The 22207-nt window shown below is 66.5% G+C and overlaps 6 protein-coding genes across 6 annotated transcripts in view; 4 read left to right on the forward strand and 2 right to left on the reverse strand.

Moving 5' to 3' along the window:
• ACA1_070780 (Nacetyltransferase) overlaps positions 1-1082 on the forward strand; it is a gene marked incomplete at both ends in the record, with an annotated part of 1218 nt that extends 136 nt beyond the window's left edge. The window contains 4 exons of the mRNA XM_004352934.1: positions 21-224; positions 384-557; positions 672-818; positions 903-1082. Coding sequence (XP_004352986.1) covers positions 21-224; positions 384-557; positions 672-818; positions 903-1082 — 705 coding nt within the window. The remainder of the gene's footprint in view (positions 1-20; positions 225-383; positions 558-671; positions 819-902) is intronic.
• A 187-nt stretch (positions 1083-1269) lies between these two features.
• ACA1_070790 (uncharacterized protein) lies at positions 1270-3369 on the reverse strand (the record flags this gene model as incomplete). The annotated part of the gene is made up of 3 exons (XM_004352936.1): positions 1270-1374; positions 1562-1863; positions 2019-3369. The coding sequence occupies 3 exons, from the start codon at positions 3367-3369 to the stop codon at positions 1270-1272; spliced, it is 1758 nt and encodes a 585-aa protein (XP_004352988.1).
• Positions 3370-3509: 140 nt separating this feature from the next.
• On the forward strand, positions 3510-5285 carry ACA1_070800 (Transmembrane protein 33 family protein, putative; the record flags this gene model as incomplete). The annotated part of the gene is made up of 6 exons (XM_004352937.1): positions 3510-3719; positions 3839-4201; positions 4318-4420; positions 4547-4628; positions 4857-4976; positions 5111-5285. The coding sequence occupies 6 exons, from the start codon at positions 3510-3512 to the stop codon at positions 5283-5285; spliced, it is 1053 nt and encodes a 350-aa protein (XP_004352989.1).
• A 300-nt stretch (positions 5286-5585) lies between these two features.
• ACA1_070810 (uncharacterized protein) lies at positions 5586-9785 on the forward strand (the record flags this gene model as incomplete). Its single annotated transcript, XM_004352938.1, has 8 exons — positions 5586-5783; positions 5838-6244; positions 6867-8151; positions 8280-8627; positions 8798-9016; positions 9178-9277; positions 9404-9586; positions 9670-9785. 8 exons carry the CDS (start codon positions 5586-5588, stop codon positions 9783-9785), a joined length of 2856 nt encoding a protein of 951 aa, XP_004352990.1.
• A 219-nt stretch (positions 9786-10004) lies between these two features.
• ACA1_070820 (uncharacterized protein) lies at positions 10005-11817 on the forward strand (the record flags this gene model as incomplete). Its single annotated transcript, XM_004352939.1, has 7 exons — positions 10005-10009; positions 10082-10192; positions 10293-10339; positions 10449-10598; positions 10744-10825; positions 10908-10994; positions 11160-11817. 7 exons carry the CDS (start codon positions 10005-10007, stop codon positions 11815-11817), a joined length of 1140 nt encoding a protein of 379 aa, XP_004352991.1.
• Positions 11818-12024: 207 nt separating this feature from the next.
• ACA1_070830 (acetylCoA carboxylase) lies at positions 12025-21619 on the reverse strand (the record flags this gene model as incomplete). The annotated part of the gene is made up of 21 exons (XM_004352940.1): positions 12025-14034; positions 14068-14793; positions 14902-15717; positions 15834-15965; positions 16027-16077; positions 16355-16609; positions 16753-16962; positions 17148-17252; positions 17378-17462; positions 17637-17818; positions 17924-18094; positions 18232-18366; positions 18488-18667; positions 18776-18889; positions 19081-19248; positions 19423-19524; positions 19728-19913; positions 20005-20193; positions 20333-20494; positions 20630-20831; positions 21102-21619. 21 exons carry the CDS (start codon positions 21617-21619, stop codon positions 12025-12027), a joined length of 6699 nt encoding a protein of 2232 aa, XP_004352992.1.
• Positions 21620-22207: the final 588 nt, after the last annotated feature.

Raw genomic sequence — 22207 nt, forward strand, 5'->3', positions numbered from 1 at the left:
GGAAGCAGCAGACGACGAAGAGACGAAGAGTGGGGCTCGTCGCTGGCACCCCGGACGAGACGGCGGGTGGGTCCGCCTTCAGCAACGTTGGGCTCGACGACGACTCTCCTGCTGCGGCTGCGGCTGCGGCTGGTGGCGGCAGCGGCGATGAGGGGAGCAGCGTACCGCGGCCCGCGGCCCCGTCCACGCCAGTCGCCGTGCTCAGCAGGGATGTGTGGTTTCCGGTACACCCCCTCTTTTCCACACACACACACATATATATATATTATATAGGTTGGCGGTGACTGATGATCCATGATGATGATGATGATGGTGGGGTCACTGGCGGCTGGCGGGGTCACTGCGCATTTATCAACCAATTCCCTCCCTTCCCCTCCCCCAAGTCCCTGCGGCGGCTGCGAGTGGTGGCGGAAGACGTGGCCGGCGGGAGCTGCGTGGTGATGGTTGCGACGGGCGAGGAGTACGGCCACCGCAGGCGCGTGGAGCAGCTGCTGGCCATCGTCAACGACGACCTGGGCTGGAACATGAGCAACGACGCGCCGGGCGAGGAGGAGAAGGTAAACGACTCTCGCCTTACATGACGAACATGCCGCACCACCGCACTTCCTGCTGTCGGTTTAGGCCGCAACCTAACCTACCGGTCGCCGTGCACGGGGTGGGGCCGAGGACAGATCTTCATCTTCGTGTCGAAGGCGAAGCAGGCGATCGGGTGTCTCGTGGTGGAGCGAGTGGAGCAGGCCTTCCGCGTGGTGGGCGAGCAAGGAGACGAGTGCAGCACCCAGCCCGAACCGGCGGTCATGGGCATCTCGCGCATCTGGGTATGCGCCACAGCACAGGCAGTGTCACGCTGCCACAGAGCTCTTACGCTCTCTGTACACGCAAACGTGCGTGCGCGTGGGCAGGTGCACGAGGAGCACCGAAGGACGGGGGTGGCGACCAAGCTGCTCGACGCCGCACGGGCGCACTTCGTGTACGGGTACCCGGTGCGCAAGAGCGAGTGCGCATTCACGCAGCCCACCCGGGACGGCCACTCCCTCGCCTCCCAATACTTTGGCCTGAAGCAGTTCCTCGTGTACAAATAGAACAAACAAATAAAATAATAACAAACAAAACAACGAGCGACTACTGCTGGAGCAGCTCCCCTTGTTGTAGCCCTCCCTCCTGCGGCGGCAGCAGTGGGCACACCTGGCGCGTGCTGCTCGAAGTGGGGGGGAGGACGCGACGCCAAGCCAGCTTCGCCTTGACGCGTGGCGGCTCGTTCGCTCCCTTCTATTGGCCGGCGTGGTCGTTCCAGTAGGGCCGGTAGCTGATGGAACGCGGGACATCCTCGAGCACGGACGTCGTGCGCAGGGAGTAGATGTGGGGCGCCACGAACTGCGGCACGCGGCCCGCGTCAGCATAACTCAATGCCACCACCACCACCGTGGTGGGTGGTGCGTGGTGCGTGGTGCGTGGTGCGTGGTGCGTGGTGCGTGGTGCGTGGTGCGTGGTGCGTGGTGCGTGGTGCGTGGTGCGTGGTGGTTATTTGTGCAACCAGTGAGTGGGCAAGGCCTTGCCGTACCGTGTCATCGTCCTCTTCGTCGGGGCTGGCTGAATGAGGGGGCTCAGCCGGCGGAAGGCCCGCCTGGGCCTGCTCCTCGGCAGCGGCGGCAGCCTGGTGGTGGGGGGTCTTCTTGTCCTCCCGCTCCTCGACCCATCGCCGCGGGATGGCAACGGGCACGGAGGACGCGTAGATCGCCATCTCGTCTCGCTGCAGCGCTTCGGCTATCCCGTACCGCTGCCTCCTCACTCCCGCACTCTCCTGCTGCTCCACTTCCTCATCGTCATCCTCCTCCTCGTCCTGATCGTCTTCACTTTCTGCGCCTGTCGTGCCGATATGGCCATGGCAGGCGTCGTGGTGAGGCCAACTCCTGAAGAGCAAAGGACTGCATGCACACACACACGACACACAAGACACACGAACGCGTGCACGCACTACTGCGCTAGTGCATATGGGACGCGACAGAGGAGAGGCGCACCGGCGGCGCGGGGGCTTGAGCCGGTCTCCTCTTCTGCGCACGCTCCAAACTCGTCGAACTCGAAGAGCGCCGCTTCTGTTGTGGCCACCACCACCACCACTCGCGATGTGAGAGATTCCACCCAAGTGGGTGGCAGACCGTGGGCGCAGAGCGGGCGGACGATGGTGGCGGTACCGCTTTCCTCGCTGCGCTGCTTTCTGGCCTTGACGAAGCCGGCCGAGGTGGCCGCGTTGTTGCGGACCCGGTGGGTGCCCGCTCCGTTGAGCAGACCACCTTCAGAGGCGGCGGCGGGCGCGGACGACGAGGACGACGAGTCGGCTGCGGTTCCCTCGGCAGGGCGCGGCGGCGGCGGCGGCTGCTGCTGCTGGTCGACGGGGAACGACCCGGACCCGGACCCGCCCGTTAGGGCGGCAGAGGCCGAGGTCTCGAGGAGGAGGCCCACTCCGGCCAGCAACCGGCGGCCTGCTCCCCGGGTCGCCGTCCCTGTCGAGCTGGCGGGTCCGGCCATGGCGCGGGCACTCGTGGCGGCAGCCGCCGACGTCGGCGCAGGGGCCGACGAGGCCACCTCCTTGGGCTCGCTCGGACCGGCGGCGGCAGTGGTGGTGGTGGGCGCGGGAAGGGCCTCGGCAGCTGCTGGCCCGGGGGTGAGCAGGGCCGGTGGAGGCGCGTGGGGTGCTCGACCAGAGCGGCGGCGACCAGCGGCACCGCGGCCAGTGGCTCCGTTGTCGGAGGAGGACGGGGCCATGGGGTCCACGGGCGTGGCGGTGCCCCGGAGGACGACGGGACCTCGACCTGAAGAGGCCATGGCACCACTGGGCAGCGACGAGGCGTAGAGGAGGCTGGTCGACAGCGCCGACGACGACGGTTGCGGCTGGTGCTGCTGCCGCTGGATGGCCATGGCCGACGACGACGATGATGGCGGGAAGCGGGAGGGAGCAGCGTAGGAGGAGGCAAAGGTGGTGGCAGCCGCCGTCGTGGTGGTGGGGCGGTGGGAGGAGGAGGAGGAGGAGGAAGAAGAGGCAGCGGCAGAAGAAGAAGAAGCAGAGGAGGCGGAGGGAGGGCGGTATTTGAGGGCGCGGTACTTGCCCTTGAGCCGCAGGTGCCGCCCCAGGAGGTCGTCCCGCTCCTGCTTGCAGGCCTCCAGCTCGGCCACCACAGCCGCCAGCTCGGCACGCAGCTGTGCTACAACCGCCTCAGGGGTGGCTGTTGAAGTAGTGGCCGCCTGCGGGGGCAAATCGTCTTCTCCTCCTCGTCCTGCTACAATAGCTTCTCTTTTCTTTTCTGCGGTGGGGAGAACACCGGCCCCTTGATCCATCGGCCCGGTGTTGGGCTGTTGCTGGCCAGCCTCCATCTCCACGTCACGCCAAGCCAAGGAAAGAAAAACAAAAAATAACAAAAAAAAGGGGGGCAGGGGTAGACCCACGGAAAACCACGCACTCACAGCAACCCGCCCAGCAAGAAGAAGAAGTAGAGGCGTAGAGACCACCAGCAATGTCGGCGCCACCACCGGAAAAGGGCGACAGCGCGAGCGGGGCAGCAGTAGACCAGTCGTCGCCGGCGAGGCAGGATTTCGAGAGCCACGATTGGGAGAGCGACGCACAGTGGCAGCGCTACCTGCAGGGGGTGGAGCTCCCCGCTCTCCCCACTCTCGAGGCCGCCGCTCTACGCCGCCTGAAGCGCAAGTACTGGCTGCGCTCCGTGGTATCGTCATGCACCCCCTCCCCCCCACACACAATGCGCCCACCTCCTACTGGCTGCAGCTGCAGCCCTTCGCTTGAGGCTTACGTGCTTACGCCGTAGCGCCCACCGGTGCCCGGCAGGATCCATCGGCCACCTTCCCATCGGACAGCAACGACCAGCCTGCTGCCCCACCCGCCGCGCAGGGCAGCACGCCCCCCGCCGCCGCCGCCTCCTCCTCCTCCTCGGCATCATCGGGGACGAATCGTGAGGGCACGTCGGGACCGACGAGCAGTGGCAGTGCGGGATCGGCCTCCGGGCGGCAGGGCGCAAGCGGACAATGGCCGCGAGGGCTTGGGCTGGTGGGCGCGGCCGACGTGGCTGCCAATGCGGCCGTGGTGCTGAGTGCACTGGCCCTCCTCCTCGCCGGCGTCTCGGCGGCTTACCGGTGGCTCCTCCTCGCCGTGTGTGCCACCTGCGCTCTCCACCTCTACCGCACCCTCGGGGTACCGTGGCCCATGCTCGCCCCTCTCCTTCCCTCCTGTTTTCGCCTCGCCTCGCCTCGCCTCTGACGGGCCATGTGTCGTGTCGTGTGCCGTTTGCCGCGGTGTGCGGTGTGCAGTCGCCTCAATTCTCGCGGGAGTACCTGGCGCGGCTGATGGCCACCGACAGCACGCACTATCTCCTCCTCGCGCTGGTTTTCTTGAACGAGACCCCCGTCTTGTGTGCGTAGCCTCCCTCCCCACTGCTTCACCGCATTTTTATGTATGCATATGTATATATACCCTTTTGGGACTGGGGGAGCTCACACACACATACACACACACACAACACCTCTTCTCGGACGCCAGTGCTGGTGCCCGTGGTGGCGATCTACGCGCTCATCAACACGGCCACCTACGCCTCGGCCCTGGTCAGCGACGCGAGCGGCCTGTACGCCGTGCTCCTCCCTTTGACACTCTTTTCTTCGATCGCCTCTGCTCCTCTCGCTGGTGTTCTCTTCTCTTCTCTTCTCTTCTCTTCTCCTCTCCTCTCCTCTCCTCTCCTCTCCTCTCCTCTCCTCTCCTCTCCTCTCCTCTCCTCTCCTCTCCTCTTCTCTCTCTGATTTCATCTTCTGTGTGTCTCGTTGCCGCGTGCTTCGGCGTACCTCTACGCACGCAGTGGTCACTATGTCCGATTGGGGACGTCGTACGTGCTGGCCAAGAGGGAGCAGCTGTACTTTGCGGCCGCCTATCTGGAGATCCTCCTGCTGCCCCTCATGGTGATCAAGTTTTTCCAGGGGTACGTACCCTCAATTCGTCCGCTTCACCGCCTTTCCTCCCTTTGTGTCCTCGTGTTGTAGTATCAGTCGCTGTCGTTGTCGTTGTCGTCGTTGTTGCGTTAACACGGTGGATCCCGCTCTGCCCACATTGCAGGTATGTGGGGCTGATGGGAGTGGTGCTGTACTTCCAGTTCGTGTCGGCGCGCTACCGATCCAATAGCCGAGCCCGCGGCGTTGCCACGAGCCTGCTAGGCCAGCTGGATACCGTGGTGTACACCTACCTCCCCTCCCCGGTCGGCGCCCTCTACCACCGCCTGCGCCCAGGCTGACGCGCCCAAAAACTGCCTGCAAATATACATGAAGCATTTATTGCGTGCCTTGCATTCCTCGCGTGTTTAGGATCGTGAAATTTCGATTGGCTCGCGAAATTCCGGCCTCGAGCAACAGTCAAGACGCCGCGCTCCAGCTTGCAACGCCAACGCCGCTCCACCTCCCGTCGTTCGCCGCCCACGCTTCTCCCTTCCCTTCTCCGGAGTGGGCGTGCTGCGCGGCTTCTCTTTGCCGCTTGATTGCCAATTTGCGCAATCTAACCGTTAGCCCCCCCCCGGCCGCATTCGAATCGGACGTCCATGGAAAAGGCCTTGGGTGGTGGTGCTCACACCCAAGAGGAGCAAATACTGGACAACTTCTTCGAGGAGGGTCCCTATCCGCTTCGCCGCACCTCGCTCCGCCTCCCCTCCGCTTCCCCGACCCTCCACGAGACGGCCGACGCGGCATCGGAGCTCGCCGCCGCCCCTCCTTGCCGCCCCGTGGTGCTGCGGTACATCGTACGCGAGCCTTCTGCCAGCCCACATCATCATCATCATCACCACCACCAGCAGCAGCAGCAGCAGCTCGCCGCCGGCGCCCCTCCTCCTCCTCCTCTCGTGACGGAGTGGTTGGTGGACGACATCCTGCCGCTGCTGCCCGCGTCTGCCCTCCGCCTCCTCGCCCTCGCCCAGCGCTACACCCTCGTCACGCTCTCTACGCCGCGCCGCCGCCGCCACCACCTTCACTCCGCTGGGCCGCCGCCGCCGCCGCCGCACGAGGGCGACGAGGGCCTCCGCACACAGCGCGTAGGCACGGTGAGCGATGCAACCCTTCGCCGCCTCCTCGCCGACGCAGTCGCGGCCTCGACCTCGTCCGGCTCGGTCGACGACGGCGACGGCGACGGCGGCATCCCCGTCGTGCACGAGCTCCTCGCCGCTCTCGCTCTCCGCCTCCCTCCCTCCCCTTCCCTCCTCTCCCGGTACACTGTCACCCGCCACCACGCACACACGCACACACGCACCACCACGAGCACCACGAGCACCACGAGCACCACGACCACCACGACCACCACGACCACCACGACCACCACGAGCACCACGACCACCACGACCACCACGACCACCACGAGCACCACGAGCACCACGACCACCACGACCACCACGACCACCACGACCACCACGACCACCACGACCACCACGACCACCACACCACCACCACGACCACCACCACCACCACGACCACCACCACCACGACCACCACGACCACCACCACCACCACCACCACCACCACCACCACCACCACCACCACCACGACCACCACCACGACCACCACCACCACCACCACCATCAGCCGCCGCCGCCGCCGCCGCCACCCCTTCCCCATCTTGCATTGCTACTCGAGAGGCGTCAGCTCACGGGCGCTCCCTTTGTGTGCCGGCGGTGTCGCGTGTGTGTGTGTGTGTGTGCACGCGCGCGCGCGGTGTGGTGTCGTGCGGCGGTCTGTGTGGTGCGTGGTCGTGTGTGTCGTGTGTGTGGTCGTGTGTCGTGTGTGTCGTGTGTGCATGTGCGGTGTGGTTGTGCGGTGTGGTGTGGGCGTGAAAGGAGTAGGGAGGACGGCGGAGAAGACGAAGAGGATCTGTGGGTGGTGCAGGAGCCCGATGGGCACGCGGAGGCGGGCGAATTCCTGAAGCCGGCGCCCGTTGTGCGAGTGCACGGGCGGCACCGCAACCTCTTCGGCCCGGGCCATCAGCACTCGGAGCACCGGAATGGCGAGGGCGAGGGCGAGGAGCAGCAGCTCATGTGCCGCGTGTCGCTGCTTACCTTCGATCCGCAGCTCCAGCTGCCCGTGTCGGCCGACCACGTGCTCGAGGGCATCCTCACCACCTCCGTCGAACCGGACGGGCTCGCCAAGTTCCCCTCCCTCAAGCTCCTCCCCGACACCGACGCTGCGCGTCCCTTTCCCGCAAGCACCACGTCGTCCACCGCGGCCACCACCACCACCACCACCACCACCACGTCGTCCACCGCGACAACGGCCATCACCACCTACTCCTACTACTGCCTGGAGTTCCAGCTGTTTGCCCTCCCCTCCAAGCTCGATCCGCTGGTGGGCGCCGACGCCTTCTCCCTCGACTCGTCGTGCCCCTTTTCCGCCCTTCGCGCCCGCTCCCTCCTCGTGCGCTCCCCTGCTCATCACTCCGCTCCCGCCTCGTCGTCCCTCCAGCCCTTCTCCTCCTCCTCCTCCTCCTCCACCACCTCGCCGTCCCCGTCGTCGTCGTCTCGCAAGCGTCCGGCCTCCGCCCTGAGCGAGGCCGCCACGGGGAGGCATCCGTCCGCGGACGACGGCTACCACCACCCCCATCCCCGCCACCCACAGGAGGGGGTCGAGTGTGACGGGCTGGGGCAAGTGGCGGGCACCACGCCCCTGAGCAAGCGGTCGAGGGGCGGCCCACCCGACGAGCCCTCGCCCGCCCTGAGCGAGGCCGCCACGTGGGGCCATCCGCCCGAGATCATTCCGGGCATGCCCCACCACCACCACCACCACCAGGCAGCTGCTGCTCTCGACTACGACCCGCCCCTGTCCATGCACTCGTCCCACCACCACGCTGCTGCCGCGGCGTCCAACGTTGTCGGCTCCAGGTCGTCTTCATCATCGGAAGGCGGCGTCGACCTGTTCTGTGTGCCGGTCTCAACTCCCCCCTACTTCTCCTCCTCTCTCATCGCTTCGTCGTCGTCCTCATCGTCCTCCTCCTCGTCGTCGTCGTCGTCGTTGTCGTCGTCGTCCTCCGCTACCCCCACCCCCACCCCCGCTTCCTCCTACTCGCTCCCTTCGGACTCATTTCCCTACCCGGTGGGCCTGCCCTCCTACACGCCCGCCATCGCGACCGTACGGCACTCCCCGCCCCACAGACGCTCCTGCTTGCTGCTTGCTGCTTGCTGAAGAGCTTCAATGGTCGGTGGCGGCGGCTGCTCATACCATGGTGGGTGGGTGCGTGGGTGCGTGGGTGGGTGCAGGATGAGCTGGCCTCTCCGGACCCGCACGCCCACATGGCGGTGGTGTCGCCCTACCAGCCGATCCCCGCGCGGCAGATCACCGCCTCCCTGCAGCAGGCCGCCGCCACGGGGATGCAGCACGCCCTTTCGCACACGCACCCCGGCGGCGTCGACGGGGCGCTTCCCGTGTGGGGCGAGGGCGACAGGGTGGAGCTGCTGTCTGCGGCCCACCAGGGCGCCGCCCATCCGCCCACCGGCGGTGTCGACGGAAACAGCGTCCGCTGGGGGGAGGATCCGAGCTCCCTCTCCCCGGCCGCCAACCCGCAGCAGCAGCAGATGCAGACCGCTGCGTTCGTCTCCCGCATCTCGGTGCGCGCCACCACCCTCCCACCTCGCTGCGCACCAACGCACACCGCACACGCCTTGGTGGTGGTGGTGGCGCGTGGTGGTGCGTGGTGCGTGGTGGTGCGTGGTGGTGGTGGTCTCATTATCGGTCGCCATCGTCATCGTCATCGTCGGGGCGGGCGGGGTATGCGCAGGAGCACTACGCCAAGCTCGTGCAGGGGCAGGGCACGCCGCACCTCGCGCCTGCAGCGGGCCTGCAGACGCCGCCTCCCATCCACATCCGATCAGCCATGGCCTCCCCCAACAAGCAGCAGCTGCCCTCCCACCAGCAGCACCCACACCACCATCACCACCACCAGCAGCAGCACCACCCGCTGCACAGGTCGCTCACCAAAAAGGAGCCCAACGCGCTGGTACGCGACCAACAACCAACGACACCCCCCCCCCACCCTTCCATCACCAGAATTCCCCGACCCTCCTCACCGGCGTGCGCGCGTATTGGCGGATGTCGATGGTGTCGATGTGGTGGTGGTGGTGGTGGTGGTGGGGCTGATGCACGGGGGGGGAGGGGCAGATGCCGCAACCTTCGTCGTCGTCTTCGCCGCTGCTCGAGGGCTCCACGTCGCCACTGCTCAACAACCTCCTGGCCGCCCACGCCGCGCCTCCTTCCGCCGGTAGGATCCCCTGCCTCTCCTCCTCACCCCGCAGCGCCTTGACGGCGGCACCACGACCCATATATGGTTGTGCCGCCGCCGGTGAGTTGAGTCGCGTGCATGTTCGTCTCCGAGGAGGTGGGCAAGGGCAAGGGCAGGGGCAGCAGCAGCAGCAGCCGGGAGGGGGCCAAGGGCGCATCGACATCACGGACCTGCTGCAGCTCCCGCAAAACGAGGCGGCGGCGCGCCTGCACATGTCCAACGCCACGTTTTCCAAACGCTTCCGGCAGGCCAACGACAACAAGCGCTGGCCCTTCCGCGCCCTCCAAGGTTTTGGCCTCCTTTTCCTTTTCAGCTGCTGCGTGCGTGCGTGCGGCCACTCACATGGTCGTCGCGATCCCCCTCGCGTGCAGTAATCGAGAAGCAGCTCAAGGACGCCATCGCCAAGGACCAGAAGGCCACAGTCGCCGCACTCGAGGACAAGAAGCGCCTCCTGCTCAGCCCCGCCTACATCTCCCTCAAGAAGTAAGGAGGTCATCCTGGAATGGAATGTACATTTTTTAAATTGTTTCACGTTGCGCCAGCCGAAAAGAAAACCACGGAAAAGTAGCCGTTACCAAAGCGCGAGGAAAGATGGAGCGTAGCGGGGATCTAGACTACGCCGACGACTTCACATCGATGGCGACAGAAGGCCTGCACCTGAAAAGCCACCACGTCCTCTTCGGGGCGGGGGAGGAGGAGGGGGACGATGAAGTGCTCATGCTATCGGACGACGACCTGAGCTGGTCGGGGGAGCTCCTCCTCTCCAGCCGCCGCCCCCCGCAGCTCCCCCACCAGCAGCAGCAGCACGACCTTGACGACGACGACGACGTGGCATGGGACCAGCTCGAGCTGGACCCGGACCCCACCTCCGCCAGTCAGTCGCCCTCGCGCGGGGTCGGGTGTGGTGGGGCAGAGGACAACGACGGACCATCCATCTCCTCCGCCTCCTCCTACGCGTCCACCACCACCACCACCACCTCCCCATCGCCCGCAGCTCCCCAACAATGCCGCCACGACCAAGGTCCCCCACCCCCGCCACAGGTTCTTTTCTTTTTATTTATCGTTTAGAAAATTGAAATTTATTGCTGCTGCTTCTCTAAGAGGGTGCGTGTGCGTGTGCGGTTTGTGGTACTTGTGAGCCGTGCTACAGACGAGCACTCGCGGTGGCTGCGTGAAACGAATGCGTTCCTGCAGGAGGCCATGGTGTACCTGGTGGGCAGCATCGCCCTCAAGACCCAGAAGGACGAACGCCGCGCTCTCCAGTGTTTCCGAAAGGCGCACGAACTCGGGCACGCTCGCGGTACCCCCAGCCACCACCGCACACGCACACGCACACGCACACGCACACGCACACGCACACGCACACGCACGGGTGCGAGTCAACTGAATGGTGGTCTGGTGGTTTGGGTTTGTGGCTGGTTTGCTGGTGGTGCACCACCATGCAGGCACCTTCCGCGTGGGGCTGGCGCATCTGGAAGGAACGGGCGGCGTGGAGAAGGGCGAGGAACTGGCCAAGGCCTACCTCCGGTACGCCGCCACCGCCGCCGTGCTGCTGCTGCTGCTAGTACGTCGTGCCTCGGCACTCTCACACGAGACACGCCGCCGCCAGGGAATCGCTGGACCAGTTTGTGTCGCACCAGATCCAGGATAGCGACTACTACGGCAACTTTAGGCAGTACCTGGAAAACGACTTTCGGTGCGGTGGTCCCCTGCCTCCTCCGCCAACTCGGCGAGCGTGTACAATGAATGCCCCCCATGGGTATGCCGCGCGAGGAGCTGACTGGGTGTGGCGGGCGGGATCCAACCAACCCAACCAACCAAACCAACCAACCAACCAAACCAACCAACCACGGCAATGCAGGCACGGCGCCCTGCGGCATCCGCTGGTGCTGGACCTGCTGCAGCTGTACGCGGAGCAGAGCGAGGACATCAAAAAGGTGGTGGACTTTGCCCTCGAGCGGAACAGCGCCCGACGGAGGAACATCACCATCGCGGGCAACCTGCCCATCTTTGGCACCACCTGCGGCACTCCTCCGGCCAGCGCCGACGTCCCCCGAGAGCCAACCGAATGTTGTCCGCCGGAGGCGACACAGCCGGCCGACGATGAAGCCGCCACTCCCACGACCACTACGACCACCGCCAAGCAGCAGCAGCAGCAGACGGACGAGGAGGGAACGGAGAATGGCAGCAGCAGGGGCAAGAAGAGCAAAAAGATGAAGAAGGAGAAGAAGGAGAAGAAGGAAAAGAGCGAGAAGAGGGCCAAGGAGAAGGAGGCCAGACGCGAGCGGAAAAAGAGCAGTGGGACGGACAAGAAGACGGACCGAGAGCTCAAGAAGGAAAGGAAGCGACTCGAGCGGGAGGACAAGGAGCGGGAGAAGGAGAGGCGACGAGAGGAAAAGAAGGCCCGAAGGAGCGAAAAGGACGCTGCCCGACGGACGAAAGAGGACGAGAGGAGAGCCCTCAAGCGGCAGCCGAGCAAGAAGATCAACGCCGCCGCCGCTGCCGCCGAAGCAACGTAGGCGTACGCCTGGCCTGCCATGCGCAAGGCTGCGAGAGAAGTGGAGCTCCGGCGTGTACAGAGAGCGACGTAACAGAGAGCGACACGCTCAGAGAAGGCCGTGGCCGTATAAATTACTGGGGTGGGGGGATGAAAGAAAAACAGGTTCCGAATGCAAGAGAGGGAAGCCGGGGGGGGGGTAAAAACAACGCGCAGGGTCTGGGCGCGCTCAGGAGGAGGCGGCCTGGCGGGCAAGTTCGGCGATCTCCTGGCGCTGCTCGGGCGAGAGGCCGCCCAGGGCGTCGTTGAGGGCCTGCTTCCAGGCCGTGAAGTCCAGTTTGGCGGCGTCTGCCACGCGGCGAGCGGCGGCGGCCTTGCGCAGCTCGGCGAGGTGGGGCGCGAGGGCGTCGGGGTTGGAGAGCCACTTCCACGCGGTGTCGTTGTCGGCCCACACGCGCGCGGCCTCGGCCTCGTCGTCGGCGGCGGAGGTGGAGGTGGAGGCCAAGAGCCAGCTGCGGAGGAGGCGCGTGACCTGGTCGCGCGAGAGGGGCGATCCCTCGGTGGCCTGTGCTACGGCGGCGCGGGCGCGCTCCTCGGCGAGGCGGCGGCGGAGGCGTGCGTGGAAGAAGGCACGGGAGTGTGCCCACGGGATGATGTCGGAGATGACGCCCTTGGCCTTCATGCGGCCGGGGGTGTCGTGGCGGGCGGCGAATTCGACGGCGACCTGGCGGTAGAGGGGCAGGAGGTCGACCTCGCGCTGGGCGATCTCGCGGCCGATGCGGTCGGTGTCGGCCGGGGTGGCGGCGGCCTTGAGGGCGAGGGCGAGGGCCTGGAGCTTGGGGTCGAGGCGGTGCATGGTGAGGAGCAGCTCGCGCTCGCGGTACTTGATCTCGACGGTGCCCGAGGGCTCGAGGACGCCGCCGCGGCCGGTCTCGGTCGAGTACATCTCCATCATGTCCGGGTTGATGGTCGGGTCGAGCACGGCCCAGGCGCCGCCGCGGAGGTCGCCGAAGGGCGGGATGTAGACGAAGACGGGCTGGGCGTAGTGGCACAGGTGGTCGACGATGTAGGAGCCGAACTTGAGGATCTCGTCGAACATGTCGCGCATGCCGCCGGAGAAGCCGCGCCAGTTGGCAAAGATGAAGAGCGGGAGCTGCTCGCCCTTGTTGAAGTCCTCGATGGCCTGCGCGGTCTTGAAGGCCGAGTCCGGGTACCACACGCCGCCGGCCTGCTGCGAGACGCTCTCGTGCGAGGCCAGGTTGGCCGGGTCAGCGGGCGTCACGCGCTCCACGATGCGCGTCTCGGCGCAGATGACGCCCACCGGGATGCCGCCGAGCCGCGCGCGACCGCACACCACGGTCTTGGCCCAGCCGGCCAGCGTCTCGAAGAAGGACCCGCGGTCGAAGAACCCGCCGCACCACTCGCCGCTGGGCAGCAGCGCGCCGCCCAGCATCTCGCGCGGGTCGTAGGGCGTGTTCTCCTGCGGGCTCCACGCCACGGGCCGCGCCACGGCGTCCCACGGCGTGGCCAGCACCGGCAGCGCCTCGCCGCGCGCCGCGGGCACGTAGGCCACCCACTGGAGCACGGCCCGCACGGCCTGGAGCTCGTCGTCGGCCGACACGTGCGACACGCCGTTGGCGTACATGATCTGCAGGCCGCCCAGCTGCACGTTGGACGTGTAGACCTCGCGGCCCAGGACCTTGTTGAGGGCCGTGGCGCCCGTGAGCACGATCGGCCCCTGGTTCTGCACCGTGCGCTGGCCCAGCCGCACCAGGTAGGCCCCGATGCCCACCGTGCGCCCGGTGACGAGCGTGATGGTGAAGATCTCCTCGTAGGCCCGCGACGTCTCGCCCGCGATCAGGCCCGACCCGCGCAGGTTCTCCACCCCGAGGCCGTCGCGCCGCCCGATGATGTCCACGATGCGCCACCGCCCGTCGGCCGTGCGCTCGCAGTTGACGTAGGGCCGCAGGGCCTCGTAGTCGGCGTCCTCCACGTACAGGTAGTGGAAGCCCCGGCCCGGGTCCGCCGGGTCGACCCACTGCACGCGGAAGGCCTGCTTGACCTCCTCGGCCAGCCCGATCCGCGCGCCCGAGTTGGCCGCCAGGTACACCCGCGGCAGACCCCGCGCGCGCGCTAGCTTCGACACGGCCTCGAAGAAGACGTCCTCCTCGGGGCCGAACGACCCGATCTGGTGCGTGATGTCGTTGGCCACCACGATCACGTCGCGCCCCGCCGGACACTCGGGCGTGTAGAGCCGCAGCCGCCACCCCACCATGCCCACCGTGTTGTGGCCCATCGCGTTGTTGGCCACCTCGCGCACCCCGCCCGGCGCCCCCGCGTCCGGCACCAGCTCCCACGCCTCGAGCAGCACCTTGGGCGGCTCGGGCGCGCTCGCGCCACCGCCAGAGCTCGAGGCGGCGGCGGCGGCGGCGGCCTTGCGGCAGGCGAGGGCGTAGTCGCGCCAGATCTCCTTGAGGGCCTCCTTGAAGAGCTCGAGGAAGTCGTAGACGTAGGTGGTCTCGTTCTGGCGGGCGACGATGCGGCGCTGCTCGAGCAGGTCCACGGCCGGGTAGGGCTCGGAGAGCTCGCGCGCGGGCAGCGGCGTCGGGTCGCGGCCGCGCTGCACGGGCACCAGGCGGATGCGGCCGCCGGCGGCGTCGCGCACCTCGGCGTAGGTGTCGATCTTGAAGTGGTAGCCCGTCGGGTTGGAGGCGAAGAAGCGCACGGGCACGACGGCGCCCGAGGGCTGCTTGAGAAGGGCCACCACCTCGACCTCGGACACGCGGAGCTTCCACATGCGCCGGCCGTACTGCTCGCCCAGGGTGCGCAGGATGCTGTCCACCTTCTCGGGCGCGATGACCACCTCGGGCATGAACTTGAGGAAGATGTGGTGGTTGAAGCTCGCCTGGAAGCGGGCCTCCCGCACCGCCAGCTCGAGCGCGTTGAGGGCCTCGGTGAACACCTTCTCGCCCTCCGTGTGCAGGATCTGCGACTGGAGCTGCGCCGCCGCCGCCCCCCCTGGCGGGCTACTCAGCTTGGCCTCCAGCGAGTCGCCGCCGCCGCTGCCGCTGCTGCCCGCGGCGAGGAGCACGGAGCTGCCGCGCACCGTGGCGCGCACGAAGAAGCGGCGGTGGCACTGGGCCGCCGGCAGATGCTCCTTGCCCTTCTGCTGGGCGTAGTAGAGGTGCAGCTGGCGGTTGGCCGTGGGCACGTACTCGACGCTGTAGTTGGCCAGGCGCCGCAGCTCCAGGTGGTAGGCCAGCGGCGGTTCGATGTGCCGGAAGATGGCGTCCTCGCCGTAGTCCAGCCGCTCGCGGAACGTGTAGTGGTCGGGGAACTCGCGCTCACGCGAGATCACCAGCGTCACCCGCCGGATGGCCAGCGACCGCAGATGCTCCGTGTGCGGCTGCAGGAACCCCGCAAAGTCGTCGATCAGCGCGCGCTCCGCGTCCTCCGCGCTTTTGCCCGCCTCGGCCGCGCCGCTGCTGTTCTTGAGGAGGACCACGTTGAGGATGTTGACCAGCTCGGGGCCCTCCTGCGCCGGTGGCATGTAGGCCTCCATGGCCCACTCGAAGAGGGCGCGCATCTGGGCCAGGTCGTCGAACACGAGCATGACGCCGTAGCGCGTGGGCTCCTTGGGCGCCGCCTGCGTGCGCGTGCTGCGGCGCTCCCGCTCCAGCAGCATGAGGTCGTCCACTGACTCGGGGCGCGCCATGGTGTGGGGTCCGGGCGCCGGCGCCAGGGCCGCGGGACCCGCTGACGACGCGTGGACGTCGGCCTGCGCGAACTGGAACTCGCCGAACAGGAAGCCCTCTCCGTCGGTCGGCCGCGGCCGCTCCAGCACCTCCAGGCTCTTGATGGCGTACGAGCGGTACGTACGCCGCACGTACACCTCCAGCCCCAGCCGCCTCAGCTCCGCATCCTGGATGGAACACGATGACACAATGACACACACACACACACACATCAGACGACACACCACCACCACGACCACACGGCACACACGACCAAAGGGGCACACGGGGGCGGGGTGGTCACCTGGTGGGTGAGGAGCCCCATGAGCAGATCGAAGACGGAGGCCGACTCGTCGGCGAGGGTGGAGATGTGGCGCAGGCGCTCCTGCTCGTCGGTGATGGTGGCGGTGCGCCGCAAGTAGTCCTCAATGGCTTTCTGCCCGCGTGTTCACCAACAAACAAATATACACGGCCGACGACGTTGATCAGCCACCAACCAACCAACCCGCCAGCCCGCCCGCCCGCCCGCCCGCCAGCTCTACATCAGGCTGCGCGGGAAAGAGGAGGCGAGAAGGCAGCAGCAGCAGCAGGAGGAGGAGGAGGAGGAGGCGGGGGGGGAGGGTCGTGCCTGGCGCTGTTCAAACGAGGGGAGGGACTGCCGCATGAGCAGCTGGCGACACTTGAGCGACACCACGGCGGCACCTGGTGGTGCGTGCGTGCGCCATTTGCATCCATTGTGGTGGTAGATTTGGATGGGTGGGTGGGTGGGTGGGAGGAGGGGTGGAACAAGGTAAGCGTTGAAGCGAGCAGGCGGGGCGAGTGGACCGAATTAGATCGGCCCCCGCGGGGGTGGGTGGGTGGGTTGCCTTTGGATCCGACGAGGGCGGCGAGCTCCTGGAGGGTGGGGAGGTAGCGATCGATAATGGCCCAGTGGCGGGCCTCCACCTGCTCCAGGAGGGCCACCACCCCGTGGGCACACTGCAGATTGCGCGTGTAGCACAGAGCGATGTCGACGACGCGGCCCAGGTCGGTCTTGTGCTTCTCGCGCAGCTCCTGCAGCACTGTCGGCACGTGGCGGCCCTGCGGGACGACGCGAGCACCAGAAAACGGGGGATTGGGGGGAAACGTGAGCTTGGCTGGAACCACGGCGAGTGTAGGGGTGATATGGGTTTGGGGGGGGGGGCACACACGACACAACACACGACACGACACAACACACAAACCTGGAAGAGCTGCTCCACGGCGAGGTAGTTCTGCAGGAGGGACACGACGATGCGCTGGGCGTGCGCCTCGAGGCCTTCGGCATAGTCGAGGGCCAGCTGCTTGAGAGGCTGCGTGGCGGCGAGCCAGCTCTTGGCCTCGGCCTCGGGCAGCTCCACAGCGCCGAGCAAGGCCAGCAGCCGAGCGGACGGGAAGGCCGGAACGTCGCCGCCCTGGAAAGCCCCCATCCACCCGCAAACAACAAGCCCCCCCCCCGTGTAGCCGACATGCGCCGCTTGAGAGTGAGACGTTGCACCGCGCCGCACACCGCCATGGAGACGGGAGAGACGTGTGTGTCGTGTGTGTCGTGTGTAGCAGAAGCAGAAGCAGCAGCAGCAGCAGGTCAACGAGGCCAAACCTGGGCAGAGGACACGGCGGCCTGGTACTCGTCCACGAGAGCCTGGACATGCTGCAGGGCATCTTCGGCTCGCCCGCTGGGCACCACGGTGGTCTCCAACAGGTCCTGCACACGAGCAGCGCACCCGTCAACCAACCAACCAACCAATTCGTTTGGCGCCCACCCCACCGGTCGCGAGCGCGCATGAGAACAGCGGGATGGGGATGGATGAGGATGGATGGGGAACGCACGTAGCACTCGAGAGCGGGGAGGGCGGGGTGGTGCAGGTGGGCAAACAGGTCAGCGGCCACGCGCTCCACGGCCAGCGGTTGATATCTACCCAACCACCAGCCACAAGCCGCCGCCACCACCACCACAGCAGCTCTCAGTCACGCGTCGCCTCCCCCCCGCAGCAGCAGCAGCACAGGAGGAGGAGGAGGAGGGGAGGAGGGAGAGGAAAGATGATGGGCGGGGCGGAGCGGGGAGGGCATATGGGGGGAGGGGGGGTACCCGGTGAGGACGTTGCCGATGGCGGCGAGGTTGAAGCGAACGAGCTGGTGCGGCTTGGAACCGCGCGTGCGAGGTTGCTTCATGGCAGGCAGCTCGCCGGAGAAGAATGTGGCCCGCTGCACGCGGGTCGGGTCGTCCAGCTCGAGCGTGGCCACGAGATCGCCCGTCGCCAGCACCGCCCCCTGCCCCAACCACCAGCCACCAGCGTTGAGTGCCAAGAGAGAGAGAGAGAGAGAGGTGCTGCGGTAGCGGGTGGGTTTGGGGAGGGGGGTGGGGAGGCGGCACACCTCGATGGCGTGGAAGTGTAGTACGCCGGGCTCCTTGGTGATGAGGGGCATGTACATCTTCATGACCTCGACCTCGGCGTAGGCATGTCCGGCGCCCACGTGCTCCCCGTCGGCCACCAGGTACCGCACCAGCTTGCACGGGGTGGGGGTCACCAGCGTCGAGGGATCGAACTGCCGCACGCACCCACGCGACGACGGAGGAGGAGGAGGACGCACATATGCGTACGTATGGCGGAGGTGGAGGTGGTGAGAGGCGCGGTAATGGTTTGGAGGGGGGGGGCGACATTCAGCCGCGTGGGGGGGAGTACCTCCTTGGCGAAGAGAACGGTGCGCGCGCCGATGGTGAGGCGCAGCCCGGTGGGGTCCTCGCGGCCAAAGCACGTGTGCGATTTGCCGTCCACCAGGATGAGCAGCCTGTCGCCACGCAAGCCGTACGCCTCGGCCTGGCGGTGGCGGCGGCGGGAGTGAGTTTAAAACGGAACAACGTTGGGTGTGAGCAACGGGCGGTGAGGCGAGGCGGACAGTTGGAAGGGTGGTGGGGCGGTGGTAAGGGGGGGGAGGCACCTCGATGACGTTGGGCGATCCGGGGAGAGAGAGGAGGAAGGAGCTGGGTCCGCTGCGCTGGGCCTTGAGGGGGTACTTGAAGCCGTTGTAGACCAGCTCCACGACCACCTCCGTCACCAGCTTGTCGGGCGGGGGCACCTGGCCTCGCCGCAGCGCCTCGATGCACTCCTCCCGCATGGCCTGCACATCCGTGGCGGCGGTGGCGGTCCTCCTCCGTAAGGGGATGGCGGCAGGTGGGGGGGAGGCGGATCATCCTCGAGTGAGGGAGAGGAGGGGAGGAGGGCGTACGAGGAAGTGGGCGTGAGCCTGGAAGACGGCACCGCACGCGAGCACGAGCCAGAGATCGGGCTTCTCCGTCTTGAACTCCGACGCGATGAGCTCGTCCAACCAGCCCGTATGGATCTGCAGTCAGGCAGACCACCAGGCACCCGCGTTAACAACGCCGACGCCAGCGCCAACAACAACCGACTAGTATTCCCCCACTAGATGTATAATGTACAACATCTACAGATCTGGATTTCTAGAGGCATAGAAGGCGTGCACCGGGGGGGGGATGAAGATCAACGGGAGGAGGAGGAGGAGGGGCACGTTACTTGAGAGTTGCGGAAGTCGCTGGAGGCGAGGATGTGGATGAGGACCTCGACGGGCGTGCGCACGTCGCCCCGCACGGAGAGCTCCTTGAGGGCGAGCAGCATGTTCTTGCGCGACTCCTCGCGGGTTTCGCCCCACGCAAACAGGTGCCCGAATTGCGAGTCGGCAAACTGGTCGCGCACATGCACGCACATACGGAGAAAAGGGGAGGGACGGACGAGAGCGCGCAGGGGGGGGAGACGCAACCGCGCATGAGCGAACAAGCCAAGTAGTAGGAGTGGAGAGCGGAGGCGCGCCGCGGAAGAGGCCTCGGACGGAGAAAGGTGCACGGCCAAGGCGCGTACCTCGTGGAGCGCGCCCGTGCCGTCCACGGAGAAATAGCCCCACACGCGTGGCGACGAGTAGAAGTTGAGACCTTGGATGGACCCCGACGTCGGTTTGAAGCCCTGCAGCAGCCAGCCAGCCAGCCAGCCAGCGTCAGAGCAGCCCCATGCCACCACGAGCCACGAGCACAAGCCGCCGCCGCCGCCACCACCCCCCCCCCCCACCGGCCAAATCAGGCACGCGCCTAGTCCGGAGGGAGAGAAGAAGAGGAGGAGGAGAGAAGAAGAAAGAGGCGTCAGTGGGGAGCGCGAGCGGGTGTAAGTACCTGGTCTGGGTTCTCAGCGGTGATGCGGCAGGCGATGACGTGTCCGTGAGCAGGCCGCGGTGCGGTGTTGTAGAGATCGATTGCCGTTTGGCCCTGGGGGTCCTGACCGTAAAAGCGTCGGATCTCCGCGATTCGGTGAAGAGGAACGCCCATGGCGACTTGCAGCTGGCACGCCGGCAGGTTCACCTGCGCAACGCGACCCAACACGACACGCATGACACGCATACGCTCAGTCCACGTGAGACCTCGCGCGTGGGGGGGAGCAGATGGTGCGCACCTGAGTGATCTGTTCGGTCACGGGATGCTCGACTTGGAGACGCGGGTTGAGCTCTAGGAAGTAGTATTGGCCGTCGGCGTACAAGTACTCCACGGTGCCCACGCCCGAGTACCGGACCTCGCGGGCCAGGCGCACGGCGCCACGCTCCATCTCCCGCAGCACCTCGGCGTCCGCCACAACGACCGGCCCCTGACACAACACACACACACGCACACGGCACACAGCCGCCAGCGGCAGCATTGGTAATGGCTCACGATGACCACCACCAGCCAGCAGCAGCAGCGGCCACCACAGTCCGAGCCCAAGAGGTCAGTGTGTGGGAGGTCACCTCCTCGATGATCTTCTGGTGTCGGCGCTGCACGGAACAGTCGCGGCTGTGGAGGGCGATGGCGTCGCCGTACTGGTCGGCCAGCACCTGCACCTCCAAGTGGTAGGCACTCGGCACCAGTCGCATCACGAACACTGAAGCCCCGCGGATTTCCGATACCACCTGCACGCACGCGTTGGGCAAGCGACCTGAGTCCGTGGGAGGGAGATGGTCCAAGTGTGCTGCTGCTGCTGCTGCTGCTGCTGAATGCTGAATGCTGGCAGGGGGGCACGGCGTAGGGAGGGTTGGGGTGGTTACCTGGCGGAAGGCGGCCTCGACCTCGTCCTCCTTGGTGACTTTGCGGATGCCCTTGCCGCCCCCGCCCTCGGAGGCCTTGATCATGGCCGGGTACCCGATGCGCCGCAGCACCTCGCGTGCCTGCTCGGCCGACTTGACCTGTGCCTTGCTCCGCTGCTCGTCGGTGATTCCCGTCTCGCCATACTGCACCTCCACGCCGTCTCTGTGCGTGCGGGCGTGCGTCAGCAAGTAGTTGATAAAATAGAAAGAAGGGCACAATAAAGCAACAAGGAGGTGTGGTCATGTAAAAAACAAAACAAAAACAAAAAAAAAGAGGCTTGGGTGGGTTTCACGCCACATCGGCCTTGTAAGCGCGGCGCGTGTACGCCGGGGCGTGGTGGCCACCACACACAAGTCCAGAAGAAGGACAACACGCGAGGTATTCGGGAGAGGGGGGGGGTGAGAGATGCAGAGAGTGCGGGGTGGGGTGTACCCGCTCCAGGGCACGACGGATACGCGGGCGGACTGTGCGAGGATGGTGGAGCAGATTTTGTCGCCGAGGTCGCGCATGGAGGAGGCCGGGGGCCCGAGGAAGGCGATGCCGACGGCGGCGAGGGAGGTGGGGAGGCGGGGGTTCTCGGAGGCATGTCCCCAGCCGGCCCAGACGGCGTGTGCGCCCGTGCGGAGGGCGAGGTCGACGATGAGGGGCACGTTGGCGTAGTTGTTGGCATTGGATCCGCCGGGCACCTCCTCGAAGGAGTCGGCGAGGCGGATGTACTCGGCGCCGGCCTTGAGGTCGTCGGGGGTGGCCATGGCCACAAACTGCACCGTCCGTTCATTCCCAAAGACCTCGAAGGCCCATTTGCGAATCGAACGGATGGCCTTGACCGCCGCGATTCCGTTGTTGGCCACCAACACCCGCTCGATCACGCGGTCGCCTCCGCTCCACTGGACGAATTCGCCCACACTCGCAAACTGCGGTCCCGCCAGTTGCTGCTGCTTGATCTCCATCTTTGTCTTCTTTACGGCGGTGGTGGTGGGATGATATCCGCGCGGCAAAGTCGGGGCAGGGGCGCTACACCTCTTCTGCTGCTGCTGCTGCTGTTGTGGGTGGAGGCCGCGAAACAACAACAACTGCGCCGAGCCCAAGGCGCCCACTCCGGAGAACTCGTGCGCCAGTCGCGGTTCCGGAGGCGTCCCGCCAAATGGCTGGGCGAGGAGGCCTTCCGCGGTTAGTCGACTACCCCCACCCCCCCAAACGGAGCTTTCCGTATTCTCCTACTGCCCTCCCTGTTTGTTGTTGGGACCACGCGGGTGGGAAGCGTGTCGTGTCTCTCTCTTCGCCTCGCGTGATCACCCGATCGGCCACCAAACCTTTACACCGCTGTATGCACGGCTTGTTTTTTTTCCATTTCTCGGACGATGAACAGAAGCAGACCACAGCCGTGATCACGCACGTTGGCGGCGGGGGGGGGTAGGGGAGCGAAGTGGTGGTGGTTGTTGTTGTTGTTGCCACTTCTTCTCTTACCGGGGTCCGCCGTCGTCGGTGCGCCCACGAGTGCGGGCGAGGTAGTGGGACAGCGTAACCCCGGGCACACG

Source organism: Acanthamoeba castellanii (genome assembly GCF_000313135.1).
Source record: "Acanthamoeba castellanii str. Neff unplaced genomic scaffold scf7180000084603, whole genome shotgun sequence".
NCBI lineage: Eukaryota > Discosea > Longamoebia > Acanthamoebidae > Acanthamoeba > Acanthamoeba castellanii.